The 22,489-nt window shown below is 33.6% G+C and overlaps 4 protein-coding genes and 1 long non-coding RNA gene across 16 annotated transcripts; 2 read left to right on the top strand and 3 right to left on the bottom strand.

The window, feature by feature from the left end:
- Nucleotides 1–97: 97 nt before the first annotated feature.
- LOC117156540 (uncharacterized) lies at nt 98–4,711 on the bottom strand. 4 transcript variants are annotated; one of them, XM_076618199.1, is made up of 7 exons: nt 4,153–4,711; nt 2,616–2,927; nt 1,573–2,170; nt 1,253–1,309; nt 1,050–1,177; nt 766–962; nt 98–704 (listed from the first exon to the last, which is right to left on the bottom strand). In XM_076618199.1, the coding sequence occupies exons 2-7, from the start codon at nt 2,835–2,837 to the stop codon at nt 623–625; spliced, it is 1,284 nt and encodes a 427-aa protein (XP_076474314.1). In that variant the 5' UTR covers nt 2,838–2,927; nt 4,153–4,711; the 3' UTR covers nt 98–622. The 4 variants fall into 4 exon arrangements, with proteins under 4 accessions (XP_076474314.1, XP_076474313.1, XP_033189534.2 ...); XM_076618198.1 differs by having other exon boundaries at nt 2,595–2,849; XM_033333643.2 differs by having other exon boundaries at nt 2,595–2,927; nt 4,153–4,710.
- A 3,364-nt stretch (nt 4,712–8,075) lies between these two features.
- Nucleotides 8,076–12,930, top strand: egr (TNF superfamily member 12 eiger). 4 transcript variants are annotated; one of them, XM_076618196.1, is made up of 5 exons: nt 8,076–8,215; nt 8,329–9,544; nt 10,908–11,485; nt 11,730–12,189; nt 12,320–12,930. In XM_076618196.1, exons 2-5 carry the CDS (start codon nt 9,179–9,181, stop codon nt 12,503–12,505), a joined length of 1,590 nt encoding a protein of 529 aa, XP_076474311.1. In that variant the 5' UTR covers nt 8,076–8,215; nt 8,329–9,178; the 3' UTR covers nt 12,506–12,930. The 4 variants fall into 4 exon arrangements, with proteins under 4 accessions (XP_076474311.1, XP_033189429.2, XP_033189430.2 ...); XM_033333538.2 differs by having other exon boundaries at nt 8,111–8,509; nt 8,825–9,544; XM_033333539.2 differs by having other exon boundaries at nt 8,111–9,544.
- On the top strand, nt 9,897–10,901 carry LOC117156485 (uncharacterized). Its single transcript, XR_004464104.2, has 3 exons — nt 9,897–10,216; nt 10,294–10,351; nt 10,432–10,901. It is a non-coding gene; the product is annotated as an uncharacterized LOC117156485 (long non-coding RNA).
- LOC117156683 (armadillo repeat-containing protein 3) lies at nt 12,758–16,968 on the bottom strand. Its single transcript, XM_076617820.1, has 14 exons — nt 16,834–16,968; nt 16,491–16,753; nt 15,971–16,295; nt 15,712–15,879; nt 15,418–15,630; nt 15,134–15,323; nt 14,949–15,067; nt 14,721–14,879; nt 14,362–14,600; nt 14,130–14,294; nt 13,939–14,042; nt 13,700–13,871; nt 13,319–13,634; nt 12,758–13,202 (listed from the first exon to the last, which is right to left on the bottom strand). Exons 1-14 carry the CDS (start codon nt 16,852–16,854, stop codon nt 12,918–12,920), a joined length of 2,739 nt encoding a protein of 912 aa, XP_076473935.1. The 5' UTR covers nt 16,855–16,968; the 3' UTR covers nt 12,758–12,917.
- Gli (carboxyl ester lipase-like protein Gli) lies at nt 16,799–22,417 on the bottom strand. Of its 6 annotated transcripts, XM_076618182.1 has the most exons (11): nt 22,261–22,417; nt 21,777–21,890; nt 21,204–21,692; nt 19,906–21,064; nt 19,647–19,837; nt 19,387–19,573; nt 19,217–19,337; nt 18,895–19,090; nt 18,680–18,795; nt 18,464–18,492; nt 18,004–18,221 (listed from the first exon to the last, which is right to left on the bottom strand). In XM_076618182.1, the coding sequence occupies exons 3-11, from the start codon at nt 21,465–21,467 to the stop codon at nt 18,145–18,147; spliced, it is 2,340 nt and encodes a 779-aa protein (XP_076474297.1). In that variant the 5' UTR covers nt 21,468–21,692; nt 21,777–21,890; nt 22,261–22,417; the 3' UTR covers nt 18,004–18,144. The 6 variants fall into 6 exon arrangements, with proteins under 6 accessions (XP_033189422.1, XP_033189425.1, XP_033189421.1 ...); XM_033333531.2 differs by lacking the exon at nt 18,464–18,492 and having other exon boundaries at nt 16,799–18,221; XM_033333534.2 differs by lacking the exon at nt 18,464–18,492 and having other exon boundaries at nt 16,799–18,221; nt 19,217–19,322; nt 22,261–22,416.
- Nucleotides 22,418–22,489: the final 72 nt, after the last annotated feature.

The following is a 22,489-nucleotide window of genomic DNA, read 5'->3' as shown; positions in this document are numbered from 1 at the left end:
TTTGATGTTTTAATTACATGCGATATGTTTCGCCGTTTCTAGTACATTGTTTATATATATATTGTTTACTTATAAAATATAATAAAAAATGTATAAATTCGTTATAAATTACAATTGGATTCTTTATTTTTGTAATCTTTCAAAATGATTGTTTAACAATAAGGCGATTTTCCGGTATAAAACTGTAGTTACACGGTGTGACTCTTAAAACGTAACATTATATCTTCGATTTCTTAAAAATTAAAACGAGTGTAAAAAAGTATAATATCAGCATACATACATATGTGAACTAACTTGAGCTATATAACTATTTTATAAAGAATAAATTCCAACATTATTTTTCCGTATGGTCCTTATGCATTATGTATTTCTAACATTCAATATCATATAAAATTTAAACTTACATTATATTAAAAAAGTAACAAAAATAAGAGTAACATAAAAAAAATTTTTACATGTATCCTTAAAACGAAAGAATCAGTTGCACAAGAAACTCGTGAACTTGATCCTTGTTTGATTTTTCTTTCTTACTTCTCTTTAAATCGAAATTTAGGATCACATTTAAAAGAATAGATTTCTTTTGCGTTATTTATGGCACATCTTTTAATTATTACACGCTTCGTTATTGTAAACGTTTCTTACAGACATTATTAGATAGAAGTACTAGTTGTATATAACTATGTCCCTCCCGCATATTTATTAATCTAAAAAATATTTAAATACTTTATAAGAAAAGATAATCCTATCTTTAAATTAATTACATACCTATCTCTCTCCTGTTGCTGAATGTGAACTCTGTCGCCTCTTTGCAATGGAGTTATTACACTTGTATAACAGGATACTTCTGTAGCCGATGTAGAAGAGGCTGTGGAACATTTCACAAGTTTTTGTGTAGTGGATTTGCCTTCTGAACTTAGTAGTATCCAATACGAATAGTTTGTTGGTTCTCCAAAATAGAAAATCTAAAAGTGAAATGAAAATTGTGAAAACATTTAGTACAACTGTAAATTGATTTTGAATACCAAATAATAACACATGCGGTTTTTTACCTGTGCGGAAATCATGTACAAACCAGTTGCTGTAACTTCTATAGATTTCTTGTCTTCTACCAGATGGAATTTATTTAAATTATATTGAGTATTGTTTTTAGTACTTTTGACCCATGGACCGATGTAAACTAGAAGATATCAAATATCATACTATATAAGGATTTAATTAAATATATAATATATGTAGTAGTAGTTCTACATACCTGTATCTGTAATATGTTGCTCAGGAACTGCTCCCACAAACGTTGCTACCAAGGGTCCTAAACAAACATTCATTGTTTACCTTTTTATATTTAACAAAATAGAATACTAAGCAAGCAGAATTAACAGTTCACACAGAAATTCGCAACCGCGTTATATAGGATTTAAATTTAGGCTTTATAGCTCTTGCAACATTTAATTAATTTCTATTACTTTAGTATCTTACCAAACAAAAAAAGACTATTGTTATATTGAGATTTTCTAGATACAATGTATCTCTTTGAATTAAAGAATCGCATGCTAACTAAATAATACTAAATACCCAATCGCCTGTGACTGCGTTTGGGCCGCCTTTTGTTCTTTCCTCGTTTTTTACCTCTTCCCTCCGCTCTTCTTGATCTTCCTGAACGGGGTTCTCTCCAGAAATCTAAGTCATCATCATCACTATAGTAATCATCATTCACGTTATTATAGATCTTTTCACGTATTTCTTCTTCAGTTAATTTCCGTTCTTGTAGCGTTAGTGCCGCTCTTTCGATACGTAAATTACTATTACTCATGTTATCTTCGTTACTCTTTAACTTCATAAATAGCTTGGAAGTTGCAATATTATTTCCATTATTTGTACCATACGCGTTATCACGTGACATATACATGTCTTTAGAATTCTTCATTGAATTTATATATGGAATTATAACATTGTAAGTATAAGGATTTCCATAGATTCTACTATTTCGAACTTCACTAATTTCGCTGGCTTTAGATATCGACGATGCTCCTTGTAATAGTATTCTTACATCGTGAAGCTTTTTATTTTCGAGGAGCCTTTCGGACCTTTGTATCCAGGCTCGATTTACACTTCGATTTATCCTATCGTATTTGGACGTTAGTAACAATAAATTTACATTTAAAGATTGCACCTGAAAATAATAAAAAAAGATTGTTTCAGTAAATTTAATTGATGGTTAAAGAAGACCCCTCATGGATGAGTTCTCATCATTAGAGTACGGGTCTTAATGCATTTATAGAATATTTGAAAGTGCAAAATTCCACAGAATGCATGTTATATGAAAAAAATAAATAAAGTATCCGAAGTATAGTATTTTCTATAATACTTGGTAAGTAAACAAATTTTCTATCGAGATTCTACTTTTCTAATTATATTCTCAAATATATGAATTTGCATAAAAATCCACAGTCTACTCATCACGTCATAAGTGATGCTGTAGATGTCAACAAATTAGCTCATAAAATTGTATTCTAATTGTATTCTAATAAAAAAAATTTACTCTAATATTAATTTGTGTATAAATGAGAGAATAAAAATTTGTTTTATTAGTTTACTTGTATTTGCAAGGCACGCACTTCCTTCCTTAAATGAGACAGTATAATAGCGAAGATAATCGCTACAAAAAATATAACGATGGTGCGGAATCTTTGGAACATCTTTGACTTTTTCACGTTAGACACGGTAACATTCATGTCAACGTTCCATTCAATTAAATTTGCCGCGTTTTTCGATCGATTTCGATCAACCTGCAGATCGATGTCATCTTGAACGTGTTCCATTGTGATTTTAGTTGCCATCGATCGCCGACACTGTATCGATTAATCGCAGAAAAACGCGTTATGGACTAGTTTGAATATTATATATATATATATCATATCACAAATGACCTGAAACATCACATAATTTGATAGTAACACTTTATTTGGAAACAAAATTGTCATTAGCTTATAATCTTACTTTTCTTCCGATAAGTCAAAATCAAGCTAATATTTTTCACTCACATCGTTGAAGGAGGAAAAAGAATGGTAACTATTGATAATAGTAATTTATTTTATTTAATTTATTTAGTATTTATTATTTTTTATATAGAAAAATCATGTTTAATATTAATATTTAATTTAAAAATTAAGTGTAATTAATTTGTACTCTCATTTTTTACTAAATAAAGTAACGTGCTATTATTTTTCACTCACTTCGTTAAAAAAGGAAAAAGGAAAAGAAGAGATAATTATCACACATCGATAATTGATAATACGGATGATAAATCTTTTCTATTTTTTTCCTATTCGATAATCGTAAACATACATATACTTGAATGTTGCAACGAGATCATTGGAAATAACTACAAGATAATAACGAAGATAGAAAAGACAGCACGTGTATTATTAGAACGATTTTTTTGCGCGCGTATATTTATTGAAAGGCTTTGACACTGATTAAACGAATTTAAAAAATGGAGAAATATATATAAAGTCATTCATTCGTCATTCAATCCAACTCTGCTAACTTGTATTCACGTCATGGGCACGCAGATGTGTCAGCGATAGAAACGAAGAAAAGCAATAGAAGAAACGGTAAATGTTGTAAGTGTTAGGAGTGGAGATTTTAGATAGCGTATAAATAAGAGATATGTTTGTTTAAGATTGACTCTTCATTTTAGAGCTTCTGTTTACGATAAATTTAAGAGTTGAAATAAATTATTCTAATACTTACAACATTTATGATATACTATGAATAGTATAGTATTTATTATTAGTATTTATATGTAATTTACATTTTCCCTCGCTAAAAAAATTATTTTTTATTTTTTTGGCACGTATGTCGTTTACGAATTAAACTCCACGATCGTTTCACCTCCATACTCCCTGTTATACAGCATCGATATTTCTTATTTAAATCTTACAACTTTAGTTTCTTTATTATCTTCAGAATAAGATACGTTTTTGTTCATTCTAAAAATGAACAAATATTTATCCCAAAAAATTATCTCAACACTTGATAATATACAATTCACTATTTCACAGGAATTCGACTGAATTGAAAAAATGAGAAAAGAAAAAGAAGATACTCTATCGTATGGATACATAAGAAACCAAAGAATGTGTTCCTTACCTGAGTGACATTTTTTCTTGTCGATTCTCCAGCGATCGCGAGAGCCACAGGTGAGATCAATTATTTCGCGAATCAATTCACTCGCGTATTGTCGCTGGAAGAGGCTCACCCTCTGCAGACCTGAACGTGGACGACGCTGTTCCGTAGCATCTTTTGTTTACCTACTCAGCTTGTACCCGAAAGCGTCTCCGAGCGTTACGAGTTAGGAGTTACGACGACTCCACTCGACCGGTTTGGCGGCTGTTGGGCCTGAGTGGTGCCAACATTCGCTTGGCAAGACACTATGACTAATTCTTTCTTTTGCTTTCGTCGAGCTCTCTCATTCCTTCTCGGTAAACACGTGCAAAGAATGACTAACAATGATATCGTACGGTAACTTCATTTAACTCTATAGGATATATTAAAACATGAGCGATTCGCAATTGTTTTCAATGTATGTTATATTTGTTATAGTTGGGCATGGGTAACACTATATTTATACCGAAGATAAGAAATCGCGACCCTTTGGTAAAATTTTATCGTTCCTTATCTGTCACGTTGTTGCAATATAAGATAAAGATAAGGTTACGCTTAGAAAGGATTGTTTGGAGGATATAGAAAGCTTTGAGGGAACACGTTATATTGGATTCTGGGCTGATGCCGGAACTCGTTTTCAAGGATAATAGATCCTGCTTTCGCATTTGAGCGACCTGGATTCTTGGTTTGAAAGCAGACCCTCGATCTGCAGGTCCTTTCTAGGATTCTGAATTAAATCCCTATTACTTAACAAACTTTCGTAGTTCTTTTTTTCTTGATTCCATATTTGTGCTTTAATAATTTGTTTTATCTCACTAAGTTTTGATAAAATTGAAAAAATTTAGGTATCAACAGAAATACAGATACAATACAAAGAAATACAAATACAAATACAAATACAGAATACTGATACAATATTCTTTTTCTTAGGTCTTGATCCTCTAAAGTGCATTTACGACGCAGACAAGCAAGTGGTTTCTTATTTATTTTACTCTTACGAGTTCATATTTTCAATCATACACTATTCTACAAATATTGTATTCGATTTTTTCATACAAGTCGACGTCGTCTTTAAGCAATATTTCACTATCGTCCGCTTCTACTTCTACGGCATATTGAATTGTGATAACTCGATGTCAAGTAAGTATCTGTACGATTCATAGAAATATTAAAAAGTGACTTACAAATATATCCTTATTCTTGTTACTACACTTCGCATTTTTAATGTAAATATTTCCAAATTGTAGGATAAGAAGCATTAATAAACTAAAATTTATTCAGAGTACTATGATTTCACAAACGATAACAACCAGCTGAATATCAATGCAGAACATAAATATAACGAATATTACAATCAGTCATCCAGAGTTGTGTTTCTAAATATAAAGATTTCCTCAATGATTAGAATCTTGCTTAAAAGATATCAGATTATTACAATTAAATGTATAAATACTCTGATCTTATGAAAAATTAAAAAATATGATTTAAACTTCATTTCAGTTCTTGTTTTTCCATATAAAATAATTCCAAGATATGGAAAACATGATACACAGAATCATAATGAAACTTAAATGTCAATGACAAGAGAATAGAAATAAAATTAGAGTGTAGAGAAAATAATTACGAAACATGCGTATGAGTGCGAATGACGAATAAAAAACAAACTGGCGTTTCGTACGAAGGTCTGAGAATTTTTAGATGGTAGAACATTTCTTTCTTTGTATTGCACATATTTCTCCGCTATATTTAGCGAGTAGTTTCGCTACTCCGGATTAATGCAATGGCGTCGATCGACGAAATCGTAATCAGAGTTTCTTGTCATCTCTGCTGGGTTCGATTCACATCACCTCCGGGGGAGGTTTAAACGGCAGCGAATTAATAACAATTTCGTTGCATGTGTGAGAAAACAATTGATGCGATTATTGCATGTAATACATCACATATGTAATACTTCGTTAATGCAGGAAGTAGAGGTCGTTCCCCAATGAAGTATAAAACATGTGTGTATATTGAATCTTCTTTTTATCATTTTTCCTTCGTCACGTTCTAAATTGCTCTCCATAATTGAATTTTCTTTTCTCGTGATTCAGATCTCGTGACCAGTGTGTAAGAAAGCCATGGAAACAGTGAGTAGGCAGTTACTAAACGAGGAGAAAGGGCGGATTAAATAATTGGCAGGCCACGAACGACACGCTTCGGCTCATCAGTCGTAAATTGATCCAGATATCTCGAATTTTGTCATCTTCCTACACGAATCGGCTCAATTACATACTTGGAACACGATGATTAATTAGGACCGTGACTGCTGGAATTTCTGATAACATCATTATTAAGAATGTAACGTGAAACTGTTCCACATTCTGTTTTCCTAAATCGGCATAAAGAATAATATGATCATTTTCTTCACAAAGAGAATTAATCAATTTTCTTGCGAATATTTCCTATATGTATAATTGTAATATTTGAGTCACAAAGATAAGATCGATAGAAAGATATTAATTTATGAGAACGGAATTTGGATGACGATGGTGGAACGAAATGCACCAGTGATGACACTTACAAGATATGATATGATACACAGATGTTGCGAATATATTCTAGAGATTCTTAAGAAATTCTCTTATCGGAAGTATGAACAAAGCGTCTTGATATTCCATGACATTAACGTATCTCATCTTAATTCGCGTCTAATTACAATGAAACGTTGGTTAATTCAGGTAATTCAAATTCTAAGAATACCAGTTATTTTCATCAACTATTAATATATTAATAATTATAGGAACTTTAAGGATGACATTGTTATCATTACTATTATTTTTGTACAAATTCGATGACTAAAGGAAGATAAACATTATATTTGTTTTTTTTTAAATTACTAATTTTTATAATGATAATTCAATTCATTTTAAATTCATTCCATTACCAATCCAAGTCCAGTCCAAAATCTTCAGGATCATTACCAATATTGATTTTTTCGAAATCAAAAGACAGTTCACATGTCAGCCGTTACAATCTACTTCCTGTGTTATTAACAAGCTGCTCGATTACTGATAACGATAATCTGTGAGTGATAATCTTCATTGAAACGAAACGAGATCTGTAACTTCCCCAAGAAATTCCTTCGATTCGTTCTCACGACGTTTTTTCGCAGGAGAAGGCTGTTCTTGGAGCCAGCAAGTATCAAATTCAATGATTCCGGGTCGTCAAATAAGGTCGGAATTGGAGATATCTGGTTGTAATAATAATGTGAAGCCCGTTGACGATAAAATTCCACACTGAAGGATTTTTTCGTGGAACGTCATATGGGAAACCATCCCAGTCCTTGACCATTCAAACGTTCGTTCGAGATAAGCAATATTGCAGAATGCGTTTATATAACATATTGTAATATACACGATCGAATTACTGTTCGGAAGCATATTGATTGTAAGCTTCAAGTTTGATCGACTGTTTTTAATACGGTTGAGAGTTCTGTGTAACACATGCATATAATCGCTAACTATTTGATAAGACTTCAAGCATTTACCTTGACAATGTTTAAGGTAACAATTGATAACATTAAAATGTGTGTAATACGATAAATAATAGTAAGAAAGGCCTCTTTAAAATTCTATTATACTTCTAAGGAAGTTTGTTTATTGTAGTATCTTTCTGTACTCCATTGTTTAATGCAGTAGAAATTTGAAATATTTCTTTAAAAATACATATTAGTAATTTACGTGTAATAATACCGCAGGACATTCAATTATCATTTAAACAGCTTATGATTAGATGCATATATATTGATAAGTTTGCGATTGATCGTTAAAAATAAAAGAAATAATAATGGATAATAATGATCAATTTAACATTGAAACATTGGAGATGGAAACTACATCTCCGATTCACTGATCTACGCCACTGACAATGAGATCCAGAGGCGCTGCTGCGATAAACTCGTACGCTTTCTGTTCCTTCCAGCCAGTACGATTGAGTCTGTCAAGCAACACTGGTCGTTTCTTCATCTGCCTCAGGTCTTCACGAACAAACTCCGCACCTTTCCTCTCCAGTAATGATCAGTTCCATTAAAAAATCAAACTTACCAATCAATCAAATCATCGTTTACTCTAAATATTACTTCAGAGTTTCTTGACTTATTACATTTTATTATTCATCACACAGAAAGAAAGAATTCAAAGAATCAAAGAAGTGAAGAGGCTAAAAATAAAAGGAATAAGAAGATAGAATTGAGAAGATCAATTAGATAAAGGAACGTAGGTCGTCGGAGGCACAGGTCGTATAGAGAAGAACAAAAGGAGAATAACGTCAAGCTACAGAAGGAAGGAAAGAAAGGCCAATGTAGGTAAGGAACTAAAGGGTCGAATCTTGACTACTCTCGCCTGTGGTCCTGCTCGAGGTTTTCTAGAGAGGAAAAAACCCACTGGACAGGTTTTAAAGAGGGTCACAGACTGGATACACACACAGGCCACTTAATGCCGTAGATTATTGTAAACTTCTGAAATTGTGGAATCAGGTGAAATACTGGTTATTCAGTTCAGAAACATAAATAAAGGAAGAAAAATATTGAAACTATTGCCTCAACGGACCTAATAAGCCATAAAATTAAATTTGTAATTTAATTAACTGGTGCCTTTTGTGGTGTTTGTTTCAATTACAGTGGGTCAGAAGTTAGAAGATAGAAGAGAAGCGTTCTTTTCAACTGTGCAATTCTTGGAGCAATTATGTCACTACGGCGATAAAATAATACGATGATAACGCGGGAAGAAATTCAACACGCTTCAGGAATTCGCGTGCATTGTGAATCGTAGTAACATTGTTTATACTGAAAAACCATGAACGCTGTGTGTGATCTTGTTCATTATTCTTTGAACTAAGAAAGCTAATGATATAGAAAAAGGAGAAAAGCACAGTATCAATAGTACTTTATGCAAAGTGCAGTGTAATTTAGATTTTTTTAATTAACCTTAACGACTAACCCTGCGTTCAGTTTCTTTTTTTTTTTTTTTGTACAATGACTTCCATGTTATCCGAAGAAGACTCGAAGGTTGCAAGGATGAAGCAGAAACTGATGAACGACGTACACGTGAAAGAAGAAACGCGATCCTTCCTTAGCGTTTTCAGAGAGAACCTAAGCATTTCTCCGTCTGACCTTGAACAAGGCTTCAACAAACATCGATTTCGACCGAATAGACATACGATTTTAAGTGTGACGGCTCTATTAATTGCTCTTCTCTGCCTGAGTCTCGAAAGTTGGAAGTTCCATTGTTCTTTGATTAATGCTCGGGAAATCGAAGAGCTAAAACGAAGTGTAGAGAGTTTGAAACATCGCTTCGTGAAAGAAGATCTACTGAATGAACTAAAAGCCTTCGAAGAACAGGTAATGGTTTTTTTTACAAGTAAATGGAGAAGAATGAGAGTATCACGTGGCGATAGAATTACTCAGGTACTATGTGTAATTCGTTTCTTTCATTTTTTACATTACTTTTAGATTGGAACTTGATCTTAAAGATTCGGATTACAAAATTAAGATTTCAAAGAGTATCTTGATAGAATAATAATTTCTTCTTCCTTAAGTTTATCAGTTTTTCTAAGATTCACGTCATTTGAAGTCCTCTTTGGAAACAATGAACACAAGAAATTCGTTTATGCATTTCGAAGGCATCTTTACCGTTATTTATAATAGCCCTGACGATTCTCGGATCTCTGGACCCAAAATATCCAAGGTTCTAATTATTTTTTCTAGTTATTTTTACACAAAGGCTTCTTTATATCTCATTTCAGAAGTTTCCCTTTTCTTATAACTTTCTCACCTTTTTCTAAGGCATACGTTTCCCAATTCAAGATAGATGATAAGAATTATCAACAAACAAATAATTAGATAATGCTATAACACATCCCAGTGAAAATAGAGAAATTTATGTCTTCCCAAAAAATACTTAACAGAAACAGGAAGTCCTTGTTTAAGTGATTTAGGTAACAAGATGAGGATTAAGAAGCACAATTAAAGTTCTGAACCACTGAATCATCTTATGAACACTAATTTATAACAGTAACAAGCATTTTCTAAATTAATATTTATTCTAACTGATCTAATTTTAGTAAAATTAAATATTTCTTCCGTTATAGGAAAAATGAAGAAAAATAGACTAAAAATCAAATCAAATAAACAAATTGTGTTACATTAGTCAGTATTAGAAACATCACTAAGGTTCGCTATATTGATATTAATTATGTGATAACCTTGCAATGGCTTTCCTTTAATAGGCTCGCGTTACATGAAGAGGATAATAAAAGAAATCAGGTTATCGGTCTCCGGTGACATTAAAGGTCGTAGATAAAAGAACGGACCACGTGCTTGCGCGTGCACGGGTACAAAATGATTCGATGACCTGTTCGACGATTCACATTGACATCGAGGAGTCATGCAATAGAAAAGTTATTACGTGAATTATGTAATTCTACGCAGAATTTGATTCGATTCATGATGTAAGGCATCGTCGCGTTACGTAATGGTGGATATTCAACGGATATACATTGATTGCGCCTATTATAAGATACGTAAACATTCTAATCGATGCAGCATCTAAGATTCTTTCTTCGTTGAAAATACTGATAAATATATTTATTTTTATATCGTATAAGAAACTTATTTTAAAGTATAAAGATAAACATTCTTCGGTATAATAGATATCATTAAACATTAACTATTCAATTCAGTGATAATGATTGTCTGTTCACAGTTGTACACCGAAATGTACAATGATGATGATGATGATGATGATCCAGACGAAGCAGACATCGACAATGCGGATTACGACTCAAATTATGACGATGACACGTTTTCTTCGCACGATTACTCTCCGGTATTCGGTGCTAGGTCGTCCGATATCCCTGATTCCTCGTCGACAATTGCTCCTGTGCCCTCTCCACCAGAGCTCAGTGCAGATAAAACATTGTTGAAGTTAGCAACAGCGCACAAGATCGAGGTCAAATATAATGAAGACTCGGTGAAGAGTTACAAGAACGTGGATCGGGAGCGTCATCAAGAAAAGAAGGTTCTAGAAGGGAAATTGGAAAATCATGAAAATAATACTAAACGAAAGCGAGATGTACTAGGTATAGATAATGTAAAGGATCATTTTTTGAACTGGAAGATGAGCTTAAAGCGTAAACGGTCGATTAACGAAGAAAACTATAATTCTAAGAGATCATTTGTCAGAAGACATTCTCCTAAGAATCACGCGAAGGGAACGGCCGCTTCTAGTTCCGGTTCTAAAGAGATGTTGGATGACAGAAGCATTGATGACCAACAAAACACGTTAGTTGCAACATTTTATAATATAGTAGACAAAATTTTACCTAGAAATTAATAAGAATTCAATATTAGAAATTGCTGAAAATTTCACGAACCACTAATATTTAATATTATTATAAAGTTCCTTTAAATTTAATTATATCAATATACAAATTCAAAGCGAGAAAATATTGTTCAGTACTCTTGGCAGAACGTAAGAATGAACGTAAGAGTGATTCAAGCACTTTCGTTTGTTTGTTTCTCGCAGGTCTATTGTCGTTTCTAGTAGGCATCCACCAAAGAAATATAATACCCACTCGTCTTTAGATAACATCGACGCATCTCCTTCGAAACATAACAAGATTACCGCGCAAGGTGTCACGAATCATTCTGCAAAGATTTCTCACAAATTTCGAAAGAATATGAATCTCTCTAGAAAAATAGTTGCTATTCACTTTGATGGAGATCGGAGTAAAGCCTCAGGATCAGACTATTATGCTGGAAATGGGAGAATTCGTCATGGCGGTAGTACGTTTAAGGCTTGGAAACCAAGTGATTGGGTAACTGATCTTGGTATGGGCGAATACTTCAGCATGTCCGATGACGGGAATGTTACCATTTACGAAACAGGATTATATCTAGTTTACGCGCAGATTCATTACAATGATGATCATGATGAAATTGGATTTCATCTGGTGGTGAACGGTCGGCCTATTCTTCAATGCATGGTAAGAGGAATATCATATCTAAAAAAAGATAATCTAGTTTTAAAATTGAAGATAAAGAATGTTATCGTTACTTTCAGTATTTATAGCATTTCCTTAAGAAGAAAAAAATGATTATAATTAATGTTCGTAGATTGATAACTCTGGTCACTCACGTAACATTAGCCAGACCTGTTTTTCGGCACAGCTGACGCGGCTCAAAAAACAAGACGTTTTAGTTTTCAAAGAGGCCAGTTCGCCGAGATTCGCCATTTTCGACAAGGAAAACAGTTTCTTCGGACTAGTGAAACTTGGGGAACTAAGAAGGCCATCGCAGTGATCGCTTATTTGAAGATAGTAGTAATAATCATAATCAAACTTTAATATGCACTTATCACGAGTGAATCTCTTAAAAAACGAAGTGCTTATCTTACTTTAATAAAAAGTAATTTATTGAGCGTTCATCACGGCAGTAATACCGTAAAGCTTTTGTTTCAATTATTGTCGATATTTAATGAAAATAGACGCGGGTCAACTTTGTTAATTAAAGACCAATAATTAAAGACCCATGAATGTATATTACCGCTGTAAATAAGATTTTTGCGTTTTATTATTAAGCAGTTTTTGAAACCGCCAATTTTCTACAGAGTCCAAAGATAGTGAGAGTGCAAGTGAGAAAAATATTAGATTAAGATCTTATAACTGATGTATCCGAATAAAATAAATCTTGCGATACGATTGCGACGCATGTTCTAACACACAGTATCGCAGACTAACTTTTTTTCACAGTATAATCTGGCACGATTACTGCCAATTGGCAACAAGTCTCCGGGACAGTCCATCAAATCAACGATAAAATTCGGTTTTAATAATTTCGTTGGGAAATTCGATGAACAATGATCTTCAGGAGTAAGGCTTGAATCTTCGCACTTTTGAGGGTATTCTTTTAGAGGTTCATTGATTGTGATAACTTCTGGGCAAGATAGATCTCTCTTTAGATAACAGTGAAAAGTCTCTTCTTCAATTGGGACTCTCACCTAGCAAAAATATCCTAAGCTCAGAAACTAATTATAAGGATTGAAACGTTACTAAACAATCAAAATCTTTTATCTAGACTTAAAACAAAGAGAAATAAAAACTCAAAATCCTCTACCTCCGGGACTGCAATTTCGATCCAGGCTTTTCCATACTGTCCTCGTACCAAAGCTGCTGGTAAATGTACTCTATCAGCGATTACTTTGAAAAGCAAGGCTCTTTCGAGATAGGAACCAACTCTCAACATTCCCAACGGGATTACACTAGTTTCTATACTTTCTTTGATTTCCTTCAAATGAATTTCTAGCTGGTGATCCACGCATCTGATTAGAGGATCCGGACCTGACATTTGTTGGACCACAAACTTGGCCAGCATCTTAGCACGCGAGGCCACGTAGTTAATATTTACAAATCCTTGTGTCGTCTTTGACACTCTAAATGGAAAACCATGATACTTATAGGATTCACGCGGAGAAAAACTTAGAATTAATTTTCTTACACGTCTTTCGACTCCGCGGCGATTAACTTGCATTTAAACAATTCTATGTAATCATAGAGATATGAATCACACTGTAGGCGACCAAATTTGGAATCCATCGTTAAATGTAATATTGCCTGGGACAAGAAAACGTTTCTCTTATTGTTGGTATGTGTATTCTCTTGTTTACCCTCTGAAAAAAGAAACAATAATTTCATTACACTTAACGAAGAAAGAGGAATATAAATAATGCTGTTTACCTTCCAAGTTCGATTCATGTGGTTCCTCGCGAATGCAATTAACCACGTAGATAGGTTCCAAGGGGCAGAACTTGAATCGGAAAATATCATCCAATATGGGAAAACTGATTAAGATTAAGACAAAAATTAAAGTATAAAATGAAGCAAGCAAGTATAGAATAAAATACATAAAGATTCTAAAAATATCATACGCGCAGACGTTTCTTCGAAGTACATAAAATCCATCTCGTGTAATGTCATGCAAAGAAAGTCGTCCAGTTAAAGCGAACTTGATCGGCAAATGCGCGTCAAACAAGACTTCTATGCATGTGTCCCATGAAGGAACTACTCGCGCTGTCGACCGGTTGTTCAGCATGCTATAATCATTATTTTCGTAAATCGTACGATGAAATTGCGTCTGTACTTATTTCATGTTAGCCTCACTAATTTAAATATCTGGCGGAGACGAAAGTATCTGCCAGAACCGGATCCGCGCATAATAATTGAATCAATTGGGCGGCTGCGTTCCTTATCGGGATCGATTTAACGTCGCACAATAGATTATATAATCTTTCAGGCCCCTGAGCCTTCAGAAATTCTTGCTTCCCGATCTTCTCGATACACATGGTGGACAGAGCTTTACAGCAAGCGATTTTGAAATCATTCATCGATATACAGCTCAACTGTTAATCAAACAAACTATGTAATTAATTTTTCCTCGATTTAAAAATTACAATTTTATTGAGTTATGACATACGTATAAATATTATGCAAATTAAATATATATTAAAGCAAATGTATACTTCGAAAGATGCACATATGGCATCGATGATATCTCCCGTAATTATAGTATCTCTCAAAGCCTGGTTTCTTGCTATTGTAATGATGCATTCTATAACTCCAACCAGAATTTCAACAGGGACTTTTCCCCCTGTTTGTTTCATCAGCCATAACAAATAATTCTGAGGATAATATTCTTAAAATATTCTTTATTAAAGTAAACAGTTTGCTACTTGGACGCATAAGATTACCTGTCCGTGAATGTCCAATAATTCTTGACAATTCTTCACGTCGCACTTCAGCAGTTGATTTAAAGCGAATAAAGCCGCCTGTCTAGCGGAAAATTTTAAATTTTCGTTCTTTAATACATCTGAAACGATATCGTGAATTATTGTACTACGTATTGATTTCAAGAAAATTGATTTTTTCAATCTACCTAGAACATGTTTCACACAATCGCTGGCAGTTAATTCCTTGGCTGCTTGATTGTACAGAGTCATCATACCGATACCATGACAACTGATTTCATACATGTTAGCTTGTACGTTGCCCATTAATGTACGCAATAAATAATCGACGATGCCATAGGTATATAAGGCCTTTACAAGAAACGCATCAGCGATAAATCAAATAGTATTAGATAAGGAGATATGAGTTTCAAAAATGTCTACAGTTTGTACTAAACTAGATGAATTTTTAAAATTAGTTCCCTTAAATTGCATGTAGTACTTTTCTGCCCCTAGACGTGTGTGATAAACGGACAGCTATATCCAGAGCTTCCATAAAAAGCTTTGAGTGTGATGTGTCTTCTATGTACTTTAATATCTGTTTGATACCGCCGATATCGTTGAACAATTCTGCTGTAGTAGGATTGTCGCAAGCAAAACGGAGGATCCGGAGTGCATCCATATGAAGATCTTCCCACTCGATGTTCTAAATAAGTACAAGATGTATCCTCATGAAACTTAGAAGTACTAGATAGAAGAATCTTCTTCAGTTACAAGAATATCTTACATCCAAAAATTTCAATAAAACTTCAAGTCCATTCGTGCGCCGAAAGTGATCGTGCAGATAATCATCTTTATTTCTTCGTACTAGATCGGTCACTACATCGAGTGCAAGCTTCTGAATCTCAGTATACGGGGAGTTAAAAAGCTCGTAGACGAGTTCCATGTTAAAATTCTGAAAAATTGCAGGTTTTTTTCAAAATTAATCTAGCAAGTGTGAAAGGAATTTTACAAAATGGATCGTTTAACTTGTTATCCTAATGAACCTTAGTCTCGATGATCTCCTTCGCTCCCACAGGATCTTGTAATAGATTATATATAATTTGCATGGTGTTCTTCTTCACGTCAGGATCTGGTGATCGAAGTCTTTCGAATAGGAAGTTCATATCCTGACACTGTTTTAATAATTGTGCTGCTCCAAACATGTCTTTAGTCATTTCTGCTAGGATCAAGGAAGAGAATTCATGCATGAAGATATCCTGTTCGTTGATAAGGACTTTAATGAAGTGCGGAATATAATAATCGGCGTCCAACAGGAAATCACGGACATTGGAGATGGCTACCATTTCGGCCAATAATTTTGCTGCGAATCTATTTTTATTTTATTTTAAAAATTACAATTAGATAACATTTAAAAACATTACTTTTATACATATTAAATATCATTGATATTAAATATAAAAATTGATAATTATATTTTTATCTTTTTTGATACTTTTTATGTGTTTTATAGAAAATATAAAAATTAAGAAATCAAAGAAAAAGAATAACGAACTTAAAATAAACCTTCGTGTAAATAAATCCTCATGTGTAATCAATAGTATCACGCTATCTACAATTTCAAGATCAAATAAAACTTCTAGGTTCTCCTGACATTTGCTACCAAATTTTGCCAAAGCTGCCGCTGCAGCTAACAGAACAGGCTTTTCCTGACATTGCAGCAATAATATCGCTGTTCCAGGATATTTCACCTCTAAACGGAGAGGGTCGAACTGGTTCTTCGTTTGCTGTTCTCGGTCCACACGTGTTTTACCCTTGGATACACATTTCTACGCATAATTTTCAGTATTTAATATATAAAAAAGAAGAAGAAACAGAATATATGTATTTTTAATTGTTTAAATCTTACTTTTACATGTTTTGGTCCCATACTTTTTTATCTCTCTCTAGTAGAAGTTGAAAAATTATTTATGTTTAGCATGACTTATAGAGTTCTTCACTGAATATTTGTGATAATATCCAATGAATAAAATGTATGACACGAATATTGCCGCAATTGAATTTTGTAGGATTTTTAAAAGCTCGTATGTTGCTTGCACGGTGTTCTTTAATTGAAAGACCTTAATCTAACGGTGTTCTTCTTTTAATACAATACATTCATACTTCTTAATTTAAATGCATTTGTAATAGTACGTATAATATTCTTTTTCGTAAAAGATAGAGATCTTGTATACCATAAAATACATAAACTTTCTCGCATGAGATATAATAATATATCTCTATATTAGGTACTGTAAAATACTAGAATATATTAAAAGACTTATACTATCGAAATCATAACATCGGTAATAGTGAGATCGATTCGACGACTACACGTGTTTTCTATTAATACTATAAAAATATCGGAATACATAAATATATTTTAACATGTATTATATTTGCAACTTTTATGGTAAAAAACGATATAAAAACACTCTACATTGTTTAAATTATTAAATTGTTCTCAAAGTAATAATATTATGATATATTATTACATAATATATATTACTATCGTGGCGTGCATGGCTTTCGGTAAAAAATAGATTTCGTATACCGATGTTTATAACGATAAAAATTAACATAAAAAAGTATAAAATATGTGTATCGATATGTACAATGCAATATTAATACGATAACATTATCGTGGACGGACGAAACGTTTAGCCAAGTCTTATAACAGTAACCTCAGTTTTCTATGTGCAATGTTTTTTAATATCTGAAAATAATCATATTAAAAAACATTTTGCATATATATGAACACATATTGTTTAAAAACCTATATTTTTGATTTTAGACATCTTTTAGACATCAGAAGCTAGCTTTTCTTCAAAAAAGTAAATGAAGTAGCTGCAGGTAGAAAAATAATACTTCAAAAAAGGATATCATACAGCTGTTTGTGGGACACCTTGAACTAAATGCGTTTTGCTTTTACTTTTAGGTAATGAGGACTGGCTTATAGCTTTGCTTAATCTAGGTTGTCCATTTGGTGAACTGGTAACAAATCCTTCCGAACGCATATCTTTCAGCGAGATATTGGAATTACTCCTTAGCGATGGAGTAGAACTAAATTTACGATTATGCGACAATCGTTCTTGAAGCTTTGATTCATTTTGCCGCGGTATCCTAGATCTGACAGGTGGTGTGTCACGATACTCGTGGATGTTCTCCTTCGAAGTACGAGTCATATTCTCGATTCCCTCCGAAGGTTCGTCGTCTCGCACCATGAGGATGTCTCCGCTGTAGTAATGGTCAGATTGTCTGGACACAAGAATACAAGAAAAGACAGTAAAAAAATTTATTACTGCTAAAAGTGGTTATCTAATAATAATAATTAAAAAATAAAAAAGTTAATTCTACATAGTGGTATCACCAAAAATGGTGATTTTTCTATCTAATTAACTTGTTTCTTTTTGTTAATAAATTCAAGAAGTTCCTTGTCCATATTTAAAGCTGTGCAATGAATTATGTACACTGTTGCATGTAAAAACTATTTTAATTACCTGCGTATAATCTGGCAGCCTTTGTTTTGCTGCATGAATTACAAGTAAAGGTAAGATTAATGAAAAATATGTTTAAAGGTTGTGTTAATTATATTCCCTTGTATAAACTTCGTATGCAATTTCTATAGCATTTATGAAGCCAGAACCATCACCCTCGTGCACTACGCGATTAAATGATGTGGTCATATGGGGTTGGTTCTGTTTACCTTTTCTTACCTTTTGGCATTGCGCCAAAGCATACAGCATACTACGGAAAGCACGATTAACAATAAACACGCAGTGGAAACAGACCAAAAGGCAATTTGTAGAGGTTCTTTTGGCTCCCACCAATACTATAATAATAAACATAAATAAATAGAATATTTATACCGAGAATATTTTATAAAATTATTGAATAATATTTTATGAAAGGAGGTACATAGTGTTCTTACTTCAGTAACTGGAGGATATGTAGGTACCAAACGACCAATAACCGTTGGTAAATACATAGACCAAAAGGCACTTTCAGTTTGTCGGTAATTCAATAAAATTGAGCTATTGTAAGTAGTATTAATGTTCAAATACCGTAATTGTCCAGGCTTAGCAACATCAAAATGTAAACCCAAAATTTGCGATGGTGTCGGATTTCTAAAAAAGGAAAACATATGTATTATACAGATATAAGGTACATTATAAATAATATTATAATAATAATATATATATACATTATAAACAATATAAGCTCAAAATAAAGTTATAAAATTATAAACTTACCCATACGTTGCAAAATTTGCATACGCTTTCATAAAAAAGTGACTCATATTGCGATCGTTGTCTGTCCACATGTCACGCTTCAACTTCCATTTTTGAGGGAAAAATTCTGAAAAGATAGTAACTTGATAATTATATTGTTAATGAAAAACTCTGAATTATTGTATTCTTACCAACATCCATGAAAGGTGCCCCTGTTAGCCAAAGAAGCTCTGTGTTGTGAGAAACACTTCGCCACTGTGGTAATGTTAATGCTTCTACAGTTGTATTTAGCACATACAAATATGTAGGTACACGTTTTTCTATCAAAACTTTTGCTATTTTATCAAAAGGAGCAACATAGTGAAAATCAGTCAAGAGCTGAAAATTTAACATTATAGAAATATACATATAATTAAAAAGTCAAACTATATATACATCACGTACAACTTACATTAATATACTGATCACGAATGTGGGTAATATTAGTCGGATCTGGCCAATATGTGTACATGTATTTTATAGCTTCATAAACTCCTTGAGAATTTAGAGTGTAGTTGTATTGGAGAACAAGTTCCCAAATTTTCTGATCGAATGATTCCGCATCTATAATATATTGATTCTTGGCTAATGTGGCATTGTTATCTAGGAAGAATGAAATGTTTATTAATTTGTAAAAATTTACAAGATTGCAAAGATTTCGAATTACATACATATAAGGTATGCTGCTTCCTGAGTAGTTACACCAGCCATATATGCTAAGTTATCTGTAAACTTATGACTTTTTATGCTTTCTTCAGGTGTTTCCACAAAGAAACGCCAATCTGTTTCTCTCCAATCTTCGTACCAACTGTCATTTGGTACTGTGAAATTAGTATCCAATACAGGAGCCCAAGGAAACATTCCAATGTGTTGCTTTAATTCAGAATTACCAAGTTCAAAAAAGGATCTGCCATTCTTCAAACACTGCACCAATCTCCAGCTGCTTTCTATGCTACAGCCTAGTGATTCTGCATATACTTTAGATGTATTCTGTGCCCTGTACTTATCTACTATGACAGCCCAATCTGCCAATGCAGAACCTGATTGAGCTATTACTTTTGATACCATATCTCTGGTTTTAGGTGCAACCATTAATAATCCAGCACTTGCTGCTCCAGCACCAGGTCCAAAAAGAGTTATTGCATCAGGATTACCATTAAAAACTCTGATATTATCATACACCCACCTCAATGCCATAGCTTGATCCAAAATTCCATAATTTCCAGGGCTATTCTCATCTCCTGTACTTAGAAATCCTAGAGCTCCTAGTCGATAGTTAATCGAAACGACTACTACATCGTAAAATGCAGCCAACATGTGTGCTGGAAACAAATTGCTTGCTCCATGAGTAAATTCTCCACCATGAATATAGAACATTACTGGGTACAGCTTAGCTAAACCAGAGCTAATATCTGGTGTAAAAATATTCAAATATAAGCAGTCTTCATCCACATCACGGATTCCTTTAGTAGCACCAGTATATGCACTGGGCTGAGGACAAGCTGGTCCCCAATCAACAGCTTGCAGTAATTGCCAACCTTTATGAGTTTTGGGTGGTTTAAATCGACCTTCTTTTATAGGTGGCATAGCATAAGGAATACCGAGGAATACATTAACATGCTTTGTAACCCTTTCAACTGGTAAACTCCAGGGCCTATGCCTTGCTTGTGGATCATCATATAAATAAACTTTAAATCCTTGCACTTGTCCATAAGCTGTGGTCACAGTAACATCTATAGGTAGATTTTTCGAATCAGACCTCTTTCTTCCTTGAAGATCTTCTCGCCAACCACCCAATATACCAGGTAAAGGTAGTCTTGAAGTTGTATGCTTAAAAAATGACAATCGTTTTGTAATTATAATTTTTTACCAAATTTATTTATCATTACGTGTCATTACTTTTTAAAAGATATCACGCAATTTCTCTAGTAAAAAAAAATAGTAGGAGAATTGTATTGTATTATTTTACCTCGTAAAGGTACCGATTGTCTGGTGCTCTGGTGGGTCCTCTGTAAACAGAGTCCCAGTAACTAGGACGATACCCATACCTTCTATCTTTGTAAACATAAGTGTCGGTTCGGTGATCTGGTCCGTTTTGAGGCACATATACCCCATCGCGACTGTAATACCGACTACCCGGAGGTATTTGTTCCTGACACAACACCGTAATTGCGAGGAAGCACAGATAAAAACAAACGCGTCCAATTGACGAGTATAAAGTATATGCGGCCATCTTGCCCGCGTGCGTATTGGTGTTTCACCAGAACAGACAGGCGTGGTCTGTCAGTGTGTATACACACGTGACACTTCTACAGGCACGCAATAATGCGAGGAACTCGGTCTTTCAGGAAACTCTTGATGAAGCGGAGAAAAGCGAAAGCCGCAATGAAAGTAAAATCTCACCAACGTTTATATTCTCTTCAAAAACATGCATGGAGAAAGGAAACCACCTCCGAAACTAATTAGAAACAAATTTTTGATTACAAAAAAGAAAGGTTAAATGGTCGGGATATGGTAATTATTACACACGTGTACTACTTACGAAATCGAAGGACTGACACGCGCGTGAGCCAACACCCTATAGTCTGTCACGTTCGAAAACGATCGTTTCTCCCGCTCCTAATACTACCAAACATCGAAATCCATTTTTTGCATCCTGTAACAACGATACTGATACGTTATCATTCACCTTAAACACTTTTCTTCTCGTAGATTTATGTTTTCATTATATTTTTTTGTTTTGAATACGTTTATGAACGTATGTACCATCGAACCATAAATATAAAATGATATCATAGAATGAAACCTTATAAAAATAATCGGCGAAATTAATCAAAATCAAGTTCACTGATAAGATTGAATTGCAGTTGCGTGATACATAATAGCGAATTTGGGTATGTTTCAAAAATATTATTCGCAACACGAATGCTACTCGGAGTTACATCCAAAGTCTACTGAACGGTAATGTTACTCTCGCGTGCAAATACGTGCTGCAACCGACTGCCCACGCGCTAATAAATACTTACTTGTTATATAGTGAAATTATCGAGCAGTATGATCTACGATCCCTGTGATCGTCCAAGTATGCCGTCGCGTGAACGGATGAGTTGTACTCGTACTCGTACTCGTACTCATATTCATACTCATACTCATACTCATACTCATACTACACGTACATATACAGTTCAGTCATACTGGCTCGTGCGAGGGATACGCTTATCTTCCGGCAATTTTACCTGAAATATAATAGATTAC

This window comes from Bombus vancouverensis, chromosome 4 (genome assembly GCF_051014615.1).
Source record: "Bombus vancouverensis nearcticus chromosome 4, iyBomVanc1_principal, whole genome shotgun sequence".
NCBI classification, from domain to species: domain Eukaryota; kingdom Metazoa; phylum Arthropoda; class Insecta; order Hymenoptera; family Apidae; genus Bombus; species Bombus vancouverensis.
This window is presented reverse-complemented; position numbering and strand designations above follow the sequence as displayed.